The sequence below is a fragment of the Pecten maximus genome, chromosome 10, assembly GCF_902652985.1.
Source record: "Pecten maximus chromosome 10, xPecMax1.1, whole genome shotgun sequence".
In the NCBI taxonomy this organism is placed as follows: domain Eukaryota; kingdom Metazoa; phylum Mollusca; class Bivalvia; order Pectinida; family Pectinidae; genus Pecten; species Pecten maximus.
In genome coordinates, this window is record NC_047024.1 from 10,639,844 (window position 1) to 10,660,412 (window position 20,569).

At 34.0% G+C, this 20,569-nt stretch overlaps 1 protein-coding gene across 1 annotated transcript; it reads right to left on the reverse strand.

The window, feature by feature from the left end:
* Nucleotides 1–1,103: 1,103 nt before the first annotated feature.
* On the reverse strand, nt 1,104–19,803 carry LOC117335376 (acyl-coenzyme A amino acid N-acyltransferase 1-like). The gene is made up of 9 exons (XM_033895335.1): nt 19,637–19,803; nt 16,812–17,148; nt 14,643–14,906; nt 12,542–12,711; nt 12,257–12,370; nt 5,590–5,675; nt 4,578–4,662; nt 3,692–3,941; nt 1,104–3,183 (listed from the first exon to the last, which is right to left on the reverse strand). The coding sequence occupies exons 1-9, from the start codon at nt 19,688–19,690 to the stop codon at nt 3,083–3,085; spliced, it is 1,461 nt and encodes a 486-aa protein (XP_033751226.1). The 5' UTR covers nt 19,691–19,803; the 3' UTR covers nt 1,104–3,082.
* Nucleotides 19,804–20,569: the final 766 nt, after the last annotated feature.

Here is a 20,569-nt window from a genome sequence, read left to right on the forward strand (position 1 = left end):
TTGCATATGAACTCAGAATGAACATATGAGTCTAAGACATGTGGATAGTTTCTCTGTGGACGCATGTAAAGTTCAACGACGATCAAACTGATTTGTTTTTACTTTCGTTTTCAAGGCAAGATTGAGACAGAACTACGTAATCCTACGCCAACAAAATTGCATATACTGATGTAAAAATGTTTATATTTAAAATCTATAATAATAATGTGGAACACCAAACATTCATATTTCATTTTTAATAATTGCAGTTAACACGGGAACAATCAGTTAAATCGTGTCAGTAATTGCTGCTAAAATAGGAACTATATTAGGCTGCAGATGTATATCATTTGTATGACAGAAAAGAGAAGTTGTAAGCCGGAAACAAAAGTGTGACTAACAAAATTTACCCACCACGACTAAAACGGCAGGTGCCAAAGGCATCCTGACGTTAAAAAAAACAAAAAAAAAAAAAAAAAAAAAACACAAACTTGAGCGAGTTTCCGTTTCAAAGGGCGCTTGGTGGTCAACCATTTAGCATTTATTCCACCTGTAGTATAAACTGAATGTGTTAAAACAGTTGTAACGATCATTTGATGCATTGGTAGTTGAAACCACCCACTTTTGTTGGTAGAAACATATATGTATCATACCTGTATATGTATATTATTGACCACAAATCGAATATCCAGAATCCGTCATTTTGCATATAAGTGTAGAATGTAATTTGTTTCCATCATCGGGCGTTGTTTCCATGTAAAAGTTTTAAAGAACAAAAATGGAAATTAGACTGAAACACGTGTTTGAACACGTCCTTGACTTTATATACCCTATATCATTAAATGAAGACTTTATAAACAATACATTTAGCGAGAAAACTGAACTGAACGAAAATCGTAGGAGAACTGGATTATGATCTCTGGAGGCAACTAAAGCAGGTTCCTGCCGAATAAGTCAATTTTAGAGCCCAAGCTTGTCCTGCCCATTTTACCTTTTCTTTTCTGCCGTGTAAGCTCTCTCTTACTTTTCTTTGTTTTCCTCTGTTAGTGTCTCGTTGACACCATATTTTATATGGCTATACAAGGTCTCTGAACCCAGTACAATAAATATTACAACATAAATTACCTCTTTCAAACACACGTGTTTTATTGGATACAGTAACAGTTGTTACAATAACATTAATTATAAAAACAAACATGTATATAGAAGACTTTACAAAAATGGGGTTCAGTTCAATAACCCGTTTTGTTTGTTTGTTTTCACCATGATTTCCATATCGCAATAATTAAACAAACTCGCATGTTCCTGCTAGTTCCACACAGGTACATGCACAAACATTACGATAAGTATAAACCAGAGGCACAGAAGGCCTGTATCTCTCACCTTGAAGTTTTGACCAAACGTCAAAATACTGTTCATAGTCTATTTGTTAATAGCTTTATTTGTTGATGTCTAACAATGCTATACATGGTTATGGGGTAGGGATCTCAACTGTTTCAAAAATATAAACCAGGAACGAAGTCCAGAATCAACATGATTGTGTTTAAAGAAACCAAAATGGGTGGGCAAACACTCCTTAGGCTATTTTTGCATCAGGATTGTGTTTATCTCTTGATGTTCAGCAATGCTATGGTTATGGTGTGGGGATATGAAGAGATATAACAAAGAAACTGAGCCCCTGGGGAAAGACACCAGGGACCCATTTTTATAGCGTGATTGTATTTATCCCATGATGCCAAACAATGCTACAATGTATTTATGGATATTGCATAGGGATCTCCACGGTTTCAAAGATATAATAAAGGAACTAAGATTTCAGGGGTAAGGCAAGACCCCTGAGCCTTTTTACAACATCAACGTGTCTACCTTTAAATGCCTAGCAATTCTATACATGGTTAGTCAATAATGTCAATATCGCCAAATGGACCCCTTTTGGCCAGGCCCGTCAAGCGCCTGAGTGGTCCGTCTCATCATTTGTAAAAATTTGAATCCTAGCCATCTAGGGTTGTTAACACTGAAATACCTATTTCATACATTGCTTAGTTCCAGAAAAGAAGTTGTTAATATCAATTTTGCCAAATGGGTCCCTTTTGGCCCCGCCCCCTAGACCCCTAGGGTGTCAGCCCGAATCATTTGTACAAATTTGAATCTCAGCTACCTAGGGATGTTACTACTTAAATATCAACGTCAGACATTGGTTAGTTCCATAGAAGTTTTTAATATCAATATTGGCAAACAGACCCATTCCAGCCCTGTCTCGCAGGCTCCTGGGAAGTCAGCCCCATAATTTATATCAATTTGAATCCCAACCACATAGGAATGATTCGTACAAAATTTTGTTAAATTATTATCAGTGGCTAAGAAGGAGAGTTCAATTGTTGACGGACCGACGACGAACGCCGGAATCCGGACGACGGACGCTGGATGCCGGACGCCACGGTATGGCATAAGCTCACATTGGTCCTTCAGAAATAGTGATCTAAAAATTATGTCTTGGTAAAAAGGAAATAATTTGAGGGGTATCAATGTGCACAAGGAAAGCAAGCGCAATCCAGAAAGTATGTGCTATGGGAGACAATTCCTACTGAAAGAACGAGCTTTTGATTACACTTTTCATTTAAAATCTTATTATGTTTCAGACGTACAGTATGCATGTCCTGTATGATCACAGACAACGCAATAGTACTTGGAATATATGCTTTATCCATCTACGTCTATGACAAACCTGATTACGATATAGTAACAGAGAGAAAAAGTTCTTGCCTAATATTGCTTTTAAGTCAAATTCATGTTCTGTGGGAATATCACACTAGTTTTCCGTACAGTTGAATATATTTTCATTTTTTTTTCTTTTATCATTTTACAATTACAATGTTATTCATATGAATTAATAACAAATATCAGCGTTAATTTGAGATAACAAAAATCATTAAATTGCAGTGTCAATTAGACTATTGTAGGATTTCGTTTAGTTGAAAATGATCAGATATACTTATTGTTTTCACTATTAACTGACCACAAGTCATAGCGCTCGTGTACAACTCGCACCTGGCTTTGATGCTATGACCTTGAGGAACAACTTTTAGGTTGCTGGGTCCTTCCTTCACCACAGATGTTTCCTGAGGAAGTTGAGTGATCGTTGCCAGGCGCCCCGTTGTGCCGCTGCGTGTTCCTTTGGATATCCTCCAGAGAGCAAGAGGTTATCTAAAAAAATCAATGCGTCAGGAAATGCCATTCACATAGAATAATTCGTAAATGATTAAAGCATGTCTAAGAGGTTATTAGTTTGGCCCTTTCTACATGTAAGGGATATGATAAACACAGAATGGCATACAAAATGCAATAGCAATGTTTCTAAATCATAAAAAGGTTAACAAACCAAACGAATTATAGATCCAAAACATAACTTAACGATCACTTCCTGGTATGAACACTTATTTGTTCTAGCACCTATCAGAAACAATTCCTAGCTCTGTAAAGAAGTTTCAAATTATTAAATGTTAACAAATTCTTATTACAAAGAATGACTATCATATTAAGAATAGACAGTCGATGACAGCGAATGATTCCGATTTGTTTAATATAAGAACAGCATTAAAAAGATATACAAGTAACACTGGTACAACTAATGCAATTTGATGTTTGTGATGATAAAGTATATGCTATGAATTAAACTGTTGTTTTTTTCTGAAAACAGTAACTTCCAACTCACTATACTGGTGTTTCGGGTTCGTCATGTTTAGAGCCTCTTGTATCTTGTCAGCTCCCTCGACCACTCGACATAAGGGGGTGTTTGGCAAATGTATCAGGTGTCCTGCGCCTGGATATACAACGAATTCCGTCTTCTTTTGGCGGTAATCTTGTGGCATGAATTCCTCATAAAATCGGATATTATGTTCCATCCGGGTCATTAGATCATCGCCACCCGATATTGTGAGGAGATTGGCGCCATGTGACCACGGCTACAACAGTAAAATTATTGATCACTCTACAGCTGAACTAAGTAAGGATATTTCATAAAAACAGTAGAGTAGTAACATCTAAACAATGTGAGCTTAGTTCGAAAGAAGGTAAGATAACTCCTCTGGGATAAAATGAATGCGACATGATATAAAACATACAACAAGTATATGTACAGTAATGATTAGAACAATATTTCGGTCCTCAGTGTTTGCTTGGTTGGCGTATAAAGTAGTTGTTTGATCTGTTAAGTTGTCTCGGACTGGTTGTTTTTAGATATGTTAAGTGGTCTCTCATTAGTTGTTTCGCCAGTATAAATGTATTTAGTGGTCTCATTTGATATTTTGTCAGCATTTAGTGGTCACTCTTTGGTTGTTGGTCCAGTGCATCATGTGTTCTTTCATTGGTTGTTTCGCAAGTATATTAAATGGTTCCTCTCCTCATCACTTAATCATTCAGTATTAAGGTTGCGGCCTCTCTTTTGTTCTTTGATGATAATATTAGCAACAGTATATTTATTGTGTGTTGTTGGCTGTAGTCAGTACCAAATGTATATTATTTGGTCACTGACCGGTTGTTAGGCCACTTTACTTTTAGTGATCTCTCATTTGTTACGTGGTCAGTGAATCAAAACTTACCTTTAAATACGAGTCATCATGGACCACAAACATGTACTTTACCGACATCCCCTCGTGGTTCGTTTGGATTAGTGAAACATCAGTTCTAGAAAATGAAGAAAATGCAAGTGTATACTAAATACAACGATATCACAAGAAGTTGAGGCTGTCAAAGCAAAACAGGGAACAGCTGTTTTGATACTGAATAATTCTTTAGGATTTTTCTATAGCTATTACGAAATTCATACTAAATAGCGGATATATTCCACGGGGCTAATATTTGGCGGTTTTCCAGTTAGAACTGGTTCGCGGGTATTAAATTTCGCGGAACACCGACTTGTACACATTCTGAGTAAACATTTTGGTGTGTCTGTATATATATAATGCTCTGTATTTAATGACCACGAACATAGCGCAATAAAATCCCTCACGCGTCAGCGCGTCATGTTGAAATATCTGTAAAAAAATGCCGTTCATACACCAGTGAACAACAAAAAATAACAATTATTTCTTATATTGACATTTCAAAACTATTTTTCAACGTAATCTTTGAAAAAAATCGAACAGTATTCTACGTTCGTTATACGTAGTGACGAAACAGCTGAATGATCGATGTAACAGCGTAACAGATATTTCCAATTTGGCGGGAAAGGTAATCAAGTACACGAGTACACAAAATATAGTTCTACACAAATTCATTATTTTAATCATCATGAAAGAAAAATATTGAAATTTTGTCTTCAATTTTACAATTATTACAAGTTTTAAAGTTGATAAAACATTATTTCATGTGTAATCAAACGCGATTTTATATTCACACTTCTGCATTGGCACCGTCAACAATGTACTGTATGTATTCATACGCGGCAGGTTAATTGTTCACCTAGGAATGAACGCTAATTTTGTTAGTAACTTCATATAGAGAACACACAGTGGAAATGTAAATATATATAAATGTGCTACTTTCTGACCCTGTAGAAACCTACAAATATAAGTACAGAAAGTATATCATTTGACGCCATTCCAAAGTTACCTTGTTTTGCACCCAATATCCACTCCATTATGTGTCCAAAACCGGTGAGTATATGGCATCCCATTGATATTGACGACTGCTCGGATCTATAATAAGAGATCCATATGCATTTACCAGTGCGCAAGCGAAGTAACATTTCATGTCAATATAAAATGTTCATGGCATCACTACCGACTGCGACAAGATGATAAATTTAGTCAATCTTAGGACTATCTACACTGTTCAAGTTACAAGTTCTGTTAGATCTATGGCAGATTTCATAACAAAACTGACGCACTATAATATATATATAAATCACATAGCTTGCCTTTTCAGCTACGAATACACTAACACCATATGATACTTGTGTATTAACACTAGTATGACGTCGTACATAAATGTTGTCAAACGAACATCTGATGTTTAAATTATTATACATTAGTATAGGATAATAAATCGATCAAAATGTTTTGTGAGTAAAGAGTTATGCTAGTGTGCAAACTCGTGAAATCCGCTACGACAAAATGACAGAATACACATGAAGATCCTCATCACTCTTCTCGATCATATCTACGGTGTTTATTTGTTTCTGACAACTTAGTAATTATATACGTTTCTACCGCAATAGGTGGGTGTTTTGATTGGTTGACAAGGTTACCTTCGACGGGGACTATTTTTTAATCACATGGTTGAATTCACTCGAAGGCCGCTTCGCGATGTCCGGGAAATGATAACGCACATTCTTTAAAATATATAAAGATTTTTATCAATTTATTGCTCTGAAAGAATAAACATACTTATTATTTTGTTATGATTTGTAATGAATTGTTATACTTCTATACAACGCATTTGTCAGATGTGCATATTAATTAGCGGCATTTGAGATTAGGTTATATCCTTACACCACACTTGATATTGCGGAAAGAACAAAATTTGACACAAAACAGGTCAATTCGTCCTCAGAAAAGCTTTTCAATTGTGGTAGAAACAGGTCACATAAACTCGTTAGTATTATTTTAAAAGTTACAAAAACACCAGAAGCTGGAGTTTTTGGAACTTTTGTAAAACAACTAACTCGAGTGAAAGAATTACCATATACAACAACCACTCGTTGTGTTACCTCTATATCCATAGAATAAAACAGTATTATTATGACCGAGTCGTTGGAGGAGGGACCTCTCCAAGAAAAGCCAGATACACTATTAGTGTACTTAAACATTTTTTTTTTTTATATTTTTTTTATCTTTAAAGACATTTTTAATACATAAATACATAAGAATCACACACACAAACACACATCGATTCCAATATGAATGGTTTGCTATCAACATAATCATAATATCATCTTCACTGTCATCATAACCTATATTTTTCATCATCATAATCTCATCATCCTACTTAAACATTAAAATCATCATCATAAAAATAATCATCATCATAATATCATCATCATACTAATCATCATCATCAACATACTCATCACCATCATCATCATCAAAAACATCATTATCATCCTCATCATCATAGTCATCATCATCATAATCTCATCATCATCATCATCATCATCATCATCATAATCATACTAATCATCCTACTAATCATTATCATCATAATCATCATACTCATAACCATCATAATCTTATCATCATCAGTCATCATCATAATAAACTTCATCATCATCATAATCTCATCATGATATCATCATCAGCATAGTCATCATCATCATAGTCATCATCATCATCATCATCATACTAATCATCATATAATAATAATCATCATCATACTTATCATCATCATCAATTTAACTACAAGGATAAATACATACAAACCATACATATTCCTATACCTGTATACATATTCTGATAAACATACATCCATCCCACACACACATACATATGTAATTAATAAATTTATTTGAATGGTGAGTTAAATTTAAAAATAGATTTTGTTTTAGGAAATAGAAGCATCAAATGGCATTTGTCAGGGACTGGTGAAAGAGTAACTCAATTTACTCAAGACTGTTCAATGATATAATTGTTGTTATAATAATATATACATGTAAATAGTAAAGCAAATACCAATATTAGAAAAAAGTTACACAGACGAAAATTAACATTTTCATGTACTTTTTGATGTCATATATTATATACATGCATGTACAATAGTAAGCATGTCATTGTAAAATTTGTATTAATTTTCCCACTTCCTCCAATCATTCACAATTTTTTCTTTAGCTCCCTCCCCTTTAATGTTAGTGATGCATTTCTGTACTTTATAGTGATCAAGTATAGAATAAATCAATGCATTGATGTTGAGAGACTTATGCAGACATCTAGTTCTGTAAATATATTGCTTTATTAGTAAAATTATTTGATTGTCAATTTTGTATAATGCAGGGTTATAAGTATTAATCTTGCCAAAAGGTATTGTTTGTTTAAAGTAAAAGGAATAAAAAGAGCTTCCAATAACAAATCTAAACTTTGTAAAAGATTTTGAACTTATCACATACCCAAAATAAATGTTCAATGGTTTCTCTTTCAGAGTTACAAAGATTACAAAGAGGACTATCTTCAAGTTTTACTTTAACAAAAAAGGAATTGGTGGTTAGAATATTGTGGAAAACTCTAAACTGTAACCACTGAAGTTTGGAGTCTTTAGTAATTTGATAAGGCAGTGTGTATACACTCAACCAGTCCTCCTGATTAAAATTAAAGATTTCTTCCCATTTTTCTTTGCCTTTGGCGACTAGAGTTTTTTTATTGTTTAACAAATCATAAAATACTTAAGAACCTTTAGTCCTTTTAAGAAATATATAGAAATGTTGGCCGGTAGAATAGGACGAGTTACTTTGTTTTCTACAATTACCTGTACATTATTTTGTAGACATTTTCTAATGGATGCTACTATTCCATTATATTTTAAAAAAGTCTGTTTGAATGTTATATTTATGTATAAATTCATCATATGTAAAACATGTATTAGTATTATGGTCCTTAATGAAGTCGCCTAAAACATAAATGCCTTTTTCATACCACCTGGGATATAATACTGGTTTGCCACCAATGGTTACACTATTATTAAGCCAAAGAGGTGTTTGCAAGAGTGACTTCCCCTTTACTAGTTTCATATTATCAGAGTTATCTAGTCTATACCAAGCACCTAAAACATCCTTCCAAAAAATATATTATTACAGTGTTCTTGACAAATCTTTATAAAGTTACCTCCAATATCTAACAGTCTTTTTATGTTCACTAATTTCTCCAAAATAATTTTCCATTTACCAGGGGATACATATAGTCTCTTGATCCAATTTAAATTCAATGCGTCAATAAAGTTATAAACATTAAGCATTTTTAGTCCACCCTAAGCATAATCTTGAACTATAACCTCCCTTTTAACTTTATCAACTTTACTGTGCCATAAAAATTCATATATAATTGCGTTTATTGTTTTCAATATTTTCTTACCTGGATTTGGAAGGGAAATAAATAAGCGATTGAACTGGGAAATCATTAACGATTTTATCAAGTGTACTTTTCCAATTGGAGTTAAATTTCGTCTACTGCAAGTTTTAATAAGACTTTTTAGTTTCACAATTTTTTTGTCAAAATTCATCTTTATCATTTCATGCAGATCAACACTGAACTATATTCCTAATGAACAAAATTGGTCCCGACTATATTGTTTACTCCCAATCCATACAATTTCAGTTTTGTCGATATTAATCTTTAAGCCAGAAATTTTTGCAAAAGTATTTAATTCACTTATTGATTCTCTCAATGACTGTTCAGTACCATCTTGTGTCAGATAAGTATCATCTGCATACTGAGAAACTAACACATTTGTACCATACCATACCAGGGATATTATTATTTTCTGTAAAACTCATAACATCATATAATAGTCTAGTGTTTTCACCTATATATCGCCCTTCAAGAAATCCTGTTTGATCCCTATTAATTATTTTATCTAGTACTGATTTTATTCTGCTAGCTATTACCCCGGACGCTATCTTATATGCAATATTCAGTAAAGTAATTGGCCTCCAGTTCTTTATAAAATGGTGCGGTTTATTTTTTTTAGGAATACAAGTAATAGTACCATGACGTTGTGTGATTGATAGTTCCCCTTTAACAAATCCATAATTTAATGACCGAACAACAAAGATACCAAGGTTTTTCCAAAAGTGTTTGTAAAATTCAACTGTAAAACCATCTGATCCTGGGCTTTTGTTATTTTTCATGTTTGCCAATATTTTACTTGCTTCATTTGTTGTTATTAATCCTTCTAATTTTTCAGAGTCAGAATGATTAAGTTTAGGTACGTTTTCAAAGTCAAGAAAAGTAGTAAGGTCAACATTTTCAAGATTTGTTTTAGAATCATAGAGTTTTTCATAAAAACATTTTACTTCATCTAGAATGTGTTCTTGCTTTGTAATAAAACTCCCATCATCACACTGTAATTTAGGAATAATTTTTGAAATGAAATTTCTATTTTTAAGACTAAAAAAGTAACTAGTAGGTTTTCCCCCTTCCTCTTCCCAACGAGCCCTAGATCTTACAATGCTACCTTTAATTTTCTTAATTCTAATATCTTCTAATTATTTTTTCTTATTATCCAACTCTGTAACATTAATTGTATATTGTTTTTCAAGTTCTTCTATAGATTCCCTAAGCTTATTTTCTTGTTCATTTTGTAATTTCTTCTTATAGGCAGCATATGATATAGTTTTACCTCTTATATTCATTAGTAGAGTTTCCAGAAATAACTGATCATCTATATTCAACTGCAAAAGTGAATCGGACAGATCATTAACATTAGCCAAGCTGTAGACAGGAAGACAATATTGTAATTTAGTTACTTTGATTACATTTTCAACAATCTCTGAATACTCTGCATCATATAATAGGGAATTATTAAACTTCCAAAGACCCTTGCCTTTTTTGAATTCATGGAGTTTCACAGTTAATTTTGGAAATGAGTGATCTGAACGATATCCACTTTCTATGGTTGAATCATGTATGCTAGCTAGTAAATTATCTGAAATTAAAAAGAAATCTAGTCTTGATTGTTTCAATGGGTTTGACTTTCTCCATGTTTATCTAGTACGGTCTGGGTGATATTCTCTATAGATGTCGATAAGGTTTTGATTATGAATTATTTCTAAAAGTTTTTCTCTTGCTTTTGGATTGTTTATGGACTTATAGCTGCTGTCATAATCTTTATTAGGATTGATCACCAAGTTAAAGTCACCACAGATAATTACTTTATCATTTCCAAAACTGTCTATTGTGTCAGTAAGCAGGTTGTAAAACTCTGGTTCATCAGAATTTGGACCATATAGTGTAATGAGTGTAATACTTATATCTTTAATTTCTACCTCAATAGCTAAAAAATTACCTGACAAGTCTTTTTTCTCTTTCTTCACCTTAAATTCAAAATTATTGTTAAAAAAATTGCAACGCCTCTTGCATTCGAATTGAAAGAATTGAAATAGCATTCATACCCCCACTCATTACGAATAATATTTTCATTTTCCTGAGTAAAGTGAGTGTCTTGTATACAATAAATGTTATGTTTTTTCCCTCTTAAGTACGAAAAAATATCTTTACGTTTGACCCTGTCCCCCAGTCCCTGACAATTGGCCGAGAGAATGTTTAATTCATCCATAATTAAATAGGTATATACAAATCATAATCCCACAGTTCGTACAATCACCATAACACTCAAATGTAATAGAGTATATCACTCGATAGAACAGAAAGGTACAGAAAGGAATAGAAAAGAGAGAAAGTATGTTTACAATCATGGGGTCTCGTTCATTGTTACGATTGCTCCGAGGCTCTGACAGAACTATCGAAGCAATCGCCGCCAAGAACATGACATAAACAGTAAAAAAAACAAAGATAAAAAATCATAACAATGTTGTCCAAGGTTAATGCAATTACCAACTCTCGCACCGTACCTAATTCTTATATCATCTCTACGTATGTCATGCTGCCTAGCGGAAGTGCAAAATAACCGGAAGTAGTATAGTACTATTAGAACATAGCGGTTTGTATTTTCCGGATATAATGCATACTACAAATAAATAAATAGAAAAACAAATAAATAAATGAATAAATAAATAGAAAAATAAATACATAAATAGAAAAATAAATAAATAAATAAATAAATAGAAAAATAAATAAATAAATAAATAAATAAATAAATAAAAGCAATTCAGTTGATGAATAGAGAAACTTTAGGTGAATAATAAAAACATTTAAGGCAATCACGCAATATAGAAAAAAAAACGTACTTAAAGTGTACTTAAACATTGTACATACACGCAATTACCTTATGACTAACCAATCATCATTACCAAATATTGAAATTATTTCAGCATACTTAATATTATCAATAAAGAAAATACAATAGTTCTTATAAAACGCCAGTTTCTCTGTAATAGGTTTGCAAAGACGCTCATCAAGTTGTTAGTTATTAGGGGAATAATAACAGCAATTAAAAAGAAAGCATTGATCCTGAATGGGTTAAACAGTTTTACTTTGGTGTACCAAAGACGACGATACTTGAGCAAATCATCATTTCTGAAAGGCTAAATACCTTAACAGCAGGTAGGTTATTTTCTTATTCTCGGTCTGTAAGGTTAAACTCTCGTGTGTTATAAATATTAAAGTATACATACATTCGGAATGGTCTGCGCCATCCACAATGCCATGGTTCCTCCAAGGGACAAAGACAATACTCCCAGACCATCTGAACGTACTGCCGGTAAACTGGCAAACCATTTCGCCGCTTCCTGTATACCAAATGTACCAGCAGAATTAGTGTATTAATGATAATAAAAAAACAAGACCACTGAATTACTCTTTTTCAATGAATTTCTACGTGTATATAAAATGGGTATGTCAGTCATCTTTTTAATTCCTTATTGGTCATTTGTTAAATCTGAAGTGGCCGTTATATTCACCTCAAAATAGCTGAGTTCAAAGTTCACCATCGTCTGTGGCAGACCCTTCCCCTCTACATAGGACAAGGACAGCGTGGCGAAGCCCCGGGATGCGAGGAGAGCGGCTCGTCCCTCCACAATCGGCACTAGACCGCCGTACATTTCGATGACTCCCGGGAATGGACCTGGCCCTGTTGAATGAATACTACTTTCAGATTACGTAATGCCGTCGAAACAGACGATGGCAATTAACCCCCGACTTATGTAGCATAAAAAATGACTTTGTAAATAATTGAAACATATCGTTTATAAATTGACAGATAGAAATGGTTACTTTGTCATAAACATGTCATAAACATGTCATAAACATGACAGTTAAGATATTGGCTACCAATAGCTTTACGATGCTTCAGAGATACGGGGAAATAATAGCTCTATTGAAAAAAGAAACAAATCACCGTTATGATGACCACCTTAGCGTACAACTTCTTTGTAGCTTTATCTATAATAATAAGTCAGGACAACAACTTTTAAAATGATAACGTGAAAATCAGCAATAGACTTAAGGGGATAGGACATGGTCTGACAATAATGAACCGATTATCTTGAAAATTGACATGGGTGATCTTTGAACCACCATTTGCTTTGCTGCAAAACTCACTTTGCTTTTTCGATGTTTATTTTCTCGATATCAAGACTTTTTGGGGAAAACAAATGCGATGATTAAAAACAACGCAGCGATTCTCTGTAGAAGGTTAGTGGTTACAAGGATAGTCCTAATTTAGTTGAAAAACTGAACGTACAAGTATAAACAAATATTTTGGGTTGAATTTTTATTTTTAGAAAATTATGTAAATTTTAACGTTTGAAAAAAAGGACTGAAATCAATACACTTTTTTCCAAGTGATAGATTATGATAAATATTAAATTATGGGAGAAAAAACATGAACTTACCATGTAAATAAAAAAGAATACAACACACATTTGTGTTTTTCTTTGTATCCTCAAAAAGAGTCATCTCCACTTTATATTTCATGATGTTGTTCTGTCGTTTTCTTGGTGTCCCTGACCAGCATGGCTTATAACTACATTAGCATATGTACTCAAACGTAGGCCTGACATTCGGTTAGAAATCTTTTACTTAGGAGACACCATCTTAAGAGAATTTCATATCACAGTTATGAGGACGTGAAAATCAGTAAATGTCTAATGAAAATGCGAAAACAAACAAATATATAAATGAGACCGTGAAAATCAGCTAGACACTTAATGAGAACATGAAAATCAGCAAGACACTTAATAGGAAAGTGAAAATCAAGAAAACAACGAGAACGTGAAAAGCAGCAAGGCACTCAATGAGAAAGTGAAAATCAGAAAGGCACGTTATGTTAACATGAAAATCAACAAGACACAAAACTAGAACGTGACAATCTTAAAAACACTTAATGATAACGTGAAAATCATCAAAACACTTAATGAGAACGTGATAATCAGCAAGACACTTAATGAAAATAGTGAAAATCAAATATAACAAATGAGAACATGAAATAAACAATCACTTCCGCTTTGGTTTTTTGTCACCGAAACGATGCCGCCTACCATTAGGATACGTCTTACTGGTGTTAATTCAGGGTTCATGCGGATTATGTCAAACCAAATTTAAATATCCAAGGCCCATTTTACCTGTTATCTAAGTCAGCTTGAGAAGAAACAAGAGAATAAAAAGCAACTTATAACTATCAACTTGATTAAAATACAACTTGACATGGTAATTATTCTTATCAAACATTTATCAAAACGGTAACGTCTGTAGGGAAGGCATCATAGACAACGCTGAATCCATATGACCAGTGACCAGCTATGCAGGGTTTCACTTATCGTAATGAAACTTTAATATTCAAAGATTTTTCAAGGCTGTAGACCAATTTTCAAGGCTTTTCAAGGCCAAGAATGAAATGCAAGGCTTTTAAAGGTCCAAGGTGTAGCTCAAGGGTTTATCAAGGCCCGTGCCAACCCTGTAATTAATAATTGGCTTCACATGAAAGCTCGCCAATCTTCATAGTGAGTAGTCAGAGTTATCATATACATGTATATCCGATTTAATTCATAGTGAAAAAGTTACCTTCCGGTAGGAAAACAGTGCCTTGAAGTCGTGGATGGTCGATAGGAATTCGTCTTGTGTTGGAAGATTTGTACCATCTTTTGTGTTCAATCGATGCTAGTAATTTCGTTTTGTCTGTGAGGTAGTCAGAAGGGCTATCAGACTCTGGGAAGACACTGAAGGTGATTATCCTAGGTTTGATAGCTCTGGATTGGAACATTCTCGTGTGTGCTGGTAACCATGGGGCTGCCACCATGCTCCAAATCAAACCCATAGGATCAGTCTCTGTGGATGAGAATAGTTATATATAACACATTTTCGCGGATATTTTACAAATACATGGACCGTATAAAAGTTACAAGTGAATACAACACTGAGAGAACAACAACATTCGTGTGGCATGCGATTGATAAGGAAATCACGGACGATTTTCTACTCCAGATCTACCGGGTAGTTCTTTCATTGAGCAGTATTTTACATGTGTAGACGTAGTATTTGAATTGTTTTAATTCGTCACAATGTATTACCCTATATGTACTTATTTGATTATGTTATCATTCCATATCCAGCTAGTAATCACTTTGTAAGGCGTTGTAAGACATTGTCGGTGGAATGTTGTTATACCATTTCTAGGAGGACTTGGTCCAAATATACGAGGACGTACAATCTCCAAAAACACTCAGGGCCTATATGTCCCAGTGTGCACACCATCAAACTGCCATCCCATAATAATAATTCTAGCCAAGTTTGAATCACCTTAAATGGTTATTTAACAGGTAAAAACTACAGTGAGTGTTACCTTCTCCTGGGGGAAAATGTAAGACACCGAGGTCATGAAATTCTCTATTTTAGAAACGCACCTTAAGACCGTCATCTATTTGCTAATGTATACATTGCAACAGTTAATCATATATTATGTGTCTTCATGAGGATTTTATAAAATTTCAATCGATTTGACCGTTTTGGCCTCGCTCATCATCCCTTGGGGGTCAGTAAGAGCTAGTAGGTACATAACGTCAACCAGACATCCCATACTGGTAATTAATATCAACTTCAGAATTTTTTTCAATGGCAATTCCAGCCAAAGGAATGGTGCTCAAAATGTCAGTTTTCTATGCAAACTACGGTAAATTGTACCTCTCCTCATGTGGAACTTAATATCCTATAGTCATGAAATTCACAATTTTTGTAAAACATCTGAAGACTAATCCATCTATGAAAGAGTTGCGAAATTTCGGTTAATTTGACCATGTTTTCTCCACAGCTCAGACCCCTAGAGATAACTTGACAGAGACCAGATACTTCACATTTTATTCACAATTTGGTTGACCCTTGGCCATGGAAGGTCTCAGCAAAATGTTATTGAATGTGATTTAGGTAGCAGACTACAGTAGGATTTTTTTGTTAAGTAAATAACTATTGTATTATGATATGCATAAAAAATGAAAAAATAAATGTAAACTATAACTGGTATATTCAGTGTGAAGTAATACATACAGGCTTCACATTTGTTAAAACAAAAATTAATAAATTGGTTCCGGATTTTAAATTTCCGGATTTTCCGAAAGTGTGTTTACACAGGAAATTTAGTTTTGTCTACAGCGAAAAATGGAAGCCCACAGAAAAGGTAAGATAGCAGGAAAACTTAATTTACAACATATGTCTAAACAAGATTCATTCTGTCTTTAAGATAGAGATATTTAATTTTAAATAGGTTTCAGAAAAAAAATTGTGTAGAGAATTGTGTCATTTTGGGTCAAATATCATAATATTTTGCAATTTTTGAGCACTTTTTAAGCTGTTACCATGGTATTCACAGCTCTAAAAATCACAGAAAAAATAAGTGTACTTATCCTTCAGAGCTGTATTAAAATTGCAAATGTTGTAAAGATTACAAATATATATACTTTATTAAAGGTAATATGTAGGGTTAACTGGCAATGTTCACATATTTAAAACATGTGCCATATTTTTCAGAATTGGGCATTTTTACTGTACTCTGCTACCTTAGGGGCTTATGAAACGAAATAGAAAATGTAAATTCTTTACGGACTGACGATGCATGAGGACGGTCAAAAGGCGATTCAAATAAGTCACTTCCTGTCAGGTAACCTAAAAAAGGTTTGTCGTGCAAATTACTGATAATGACTAGATATATATATGTATAATTGTGTGAAATTCCCACCATACCATCATAACTTCCTCTGATGGGTGAATCAGTACTCAGGTCTACAACACCACAGTCATTGGCGCGGAACAAGCCGTGTGACCAGAAAATGTTTCCGTCTCGGTCCATGGTTGCAAGGACAGTGACCCTTTCGTTAGGAGACAGTCCTGTGACCTTGACAGCGATGTCCTCGTCCATTAGACACTCGGACTTGTCCACGCCCAATCGAACACCTGGATTAGATGACGTCACGAATCCCATGGATTGCGTATAAGTAGATTGGCACTTCTGTGATTGTCGTGGACAACCCGAATGTTCATGAGCCAATAAATGCACAATGCGTTGTGTAGTCTTCAGAGTCTGAAAACAAGTATTTTATATTATATGAGCTTCAACGACACCCTCGTTTTCGAGTTCCTTGTCTCTAAATAGTATTTCGTCGACCTGTTACCTAAAATACGTACATTCATGTACATGTATGCATTATATATTGCAAAGACGACTGAAAATCCCGCAGGATGGAAAAACGTATATGTCTGTCCCTCGTTTCAATATTACATGCAGTGATGAGTCTGATAAAAGAGAACAAGTCAGTTACAAGGACAGTCAACAAAATATATATCAGCCTCAGAGAAATAATACACAGTTAAAATTATCCAGGACAAGATTACCATACCAGAGATACCAATACACTCAATCAGCATATGGAACTAGCACAAAGACGACGAGAAACAGGGCGTATTGTCAAACCAAGAGATCAAATCATAATCATAAAAATTGAAATAAGACAATTGAGCAACAGCCTTGAAAGTCACTTCCCAACTTTCTCATCAGACCTAGATGTCATATCTAAATAGCGCTGTGGAAAAGACGGGAGACTTAAGATCAGGAGAGCAGAGCAAGCAAAACAGGATTGTTGGAGTAACCAGCATGCATAAACCAAAGGCGTCTGCTTCTTGTTGATATTTAGTAGGAGTAGGGGCTTTTATTGCATTTTTGCCAGTGAAATATAGAAATGTATCAAACTAACCAAACTTATATTTTCACTGCAGCGAGGAGCAGTGAAAATATAAGATTTTGCAGTGAAAATATAAGTTTTGCAGTGAAAATATAAGTTTTGCAGTGAAAATATAAGTTTTCCGTTTTTGACCAATCAGAGCGGACCTTTGTATTCACTTCGTTTGAACTTGCCAATTTTTCCAATCGAAGCGGAGATAGAAAAATTGGTTATTTTGCTGTATTTCTGAAATTTTCAGACTAGTTTTTAACAAAATACTCTCTTGACGTTAGTTATTCACGCACATATTCTTCTATAACAGCGGAAAACGCTTAAATTGCGTTGATCAGTTCTTTCAAAATGAGGCAGTGTCAAGGGAGTGTCTGGACGGCGGACGGACGATTTCTGACAGATGGCCGAGTATGAATATTCGTTCTTGTTTAAGGGGCATCTAAACAGCAAATCCAGCCAAAACAATGATATTTTACAGGCTATACATCCCTACTAGGGTGCAATTTAATAGAAGTAACTTGATAAAATTTTGATATGTATCATGTCAAACTGTGGGCCCTGCTGTTGACATTTATTTTGTTCAATAGTTCGCAAATTTCAACAAAACATGAGAAAAATGCATGTTTCAGGGGGACATAATTAACTCATTCGTATCGCATTTATTGTGCTAAACAGTCATGTCGTTTTGCTCACAAGGGTCTAAAGCACAGAATAGGAGCAATGGTTTGACTAGATTGGACTTTATATGTATTAACACTGATTTCATTAAGACCTTGAAATGCAAATGGCGGTTGTAAATGATATCACACAATTATGGCATATAAGAAGGTATTTCAAACGTCAAAAATGCTCATATTAGATACTATAGAGAACTCTAGACATGGCAGGAAGACTGTTTTTAGGAAAAAATGTTCATCCGTTGAGTTTGGGGTAAAAGATATATATTTCTGAAAAAGGCCCATAACTCACCAGTTTGACAATTTGTCTTAAAAAGGTCATTCTTACTATAATCAGATGTCTTAAAAGTATGATATAGGAGCATTTTTAATGGCTGAAATGCCTCCCTTTATGCCATATTTGTGTAATATCATCCACAGCCGCCATTTGCATTTCAAAATATGTGTTTATACCTACATAAAGTCAAATCCGGTCAAACAAATGCTCCTACCCTGTACTATAGACACTTGTGAGCATGCCAGCTGGGTTATTTTTCAGGTTTGGTTATTTTTGTGACATAGAATTATTCCATGCTACAAGTTACCACAAAGTAACTCTATAGAAGAAATTGTTAGCATCTACATCAAATTATTTGTGATTTTAAGACACTGCATGTCCAAACAAACATTTTGGTATATTACAAGACTATTTTTGTGCAATTTTTAAGATATTTGTTCGTGTTTGAAATTCAACATCATTCTGCTATATAGATGACCCTTAACTTGACCTGTCAAAACTGCCTCGATATTGTACATGTTTACACATTGATTGCATGTACACGTTGAAACTCTGGTTAATTCACGTAGAACTGTATCGCACATGTCTGGCAATATACTCTTCTTCTATATATATATATATATACATTTCCTTTGTACATTTTGTACCTGCCACCACACATTCATGGCACAGGAGTTTGACGTTCTATCAATAATAAGATAATCCATATAAGATACTCTGTATCCACTATAAAAACAAGGTATGTATACATAAAGGGGTATTTTACATCGAATATTATATCTTCTTATTGGTGGAACGTGTTACCCTGTGTGCATATCCTGTTTACATACACACATACACTTGTAAGACCTACACCATACACACATAGTGACAAACAATACCTACAGGTTGCATCCATGCACGTCGTAAACCAAGTCCTAATGCTGTACAAGTTGTCATGGTGGATTGTATAATGTAAAAAGTATCTACACAACAGTGTTTATATTCACATTATATAACATGGCAGGTTACATTTCCTATCAGTCGTACAGCAACAAACCACACGGTATCAACGTACAGATTAGCCGTAGTTGCGTATTTTTGAGAGTGAAAGTGAAAGTTGATATGCAAATTCCGAACGCTAAAACCATTATTTCAAACTATACGTATTTACTTATATTCTTATATCGCAGTGTTACATTAAACACTTCAACACTAAATTGTTGAATTTTACAAAAATACAGATTCCAGCTCGCCTAGATCTTATTGTTAGGTATCTAAACTTATACGAGAAGGCCTGAATGTAATAAAAACTAGTTATTTTTGTCCTTCAGACTTTGACTTAAACAAAACTTTAAAATGAAGCAAAAGACTATAATATATACTGCTGTTTTATGGATTAACAAAAAGACGTTTGACTTTATAGATAGACAAAAATTATAAAGGAAAGACTAGACAGCAACATGTAAATTAGTGACCATAAAATTATATCACTGTATGATGGTGTTAAAGGCTGCATATATATTATGGCTTATTTAAATGTTTTCAAAGGTGAATTTCTTTTCCAGGGGGAAATTTTGTCACGGGTACTAGACAATTGTATGTAAATGATTTTGAAGTAGCTTTAATAAAAAAGATATATTGTTTATAAATAGACATGTATGTACTGACAATCAATATAGCTTTACTCGTGCATGCAGACGATATGGTTGTATTTTCTCAAGCCACAGATGCTCATCTCCCTACAGGAATATACAAAGAAATAAAGCTTTGCATGTTAAATATCAATGGTTTTGAATATACAAACGGGGCGGAGGGATAAGAGAAGCTGACAGGTGT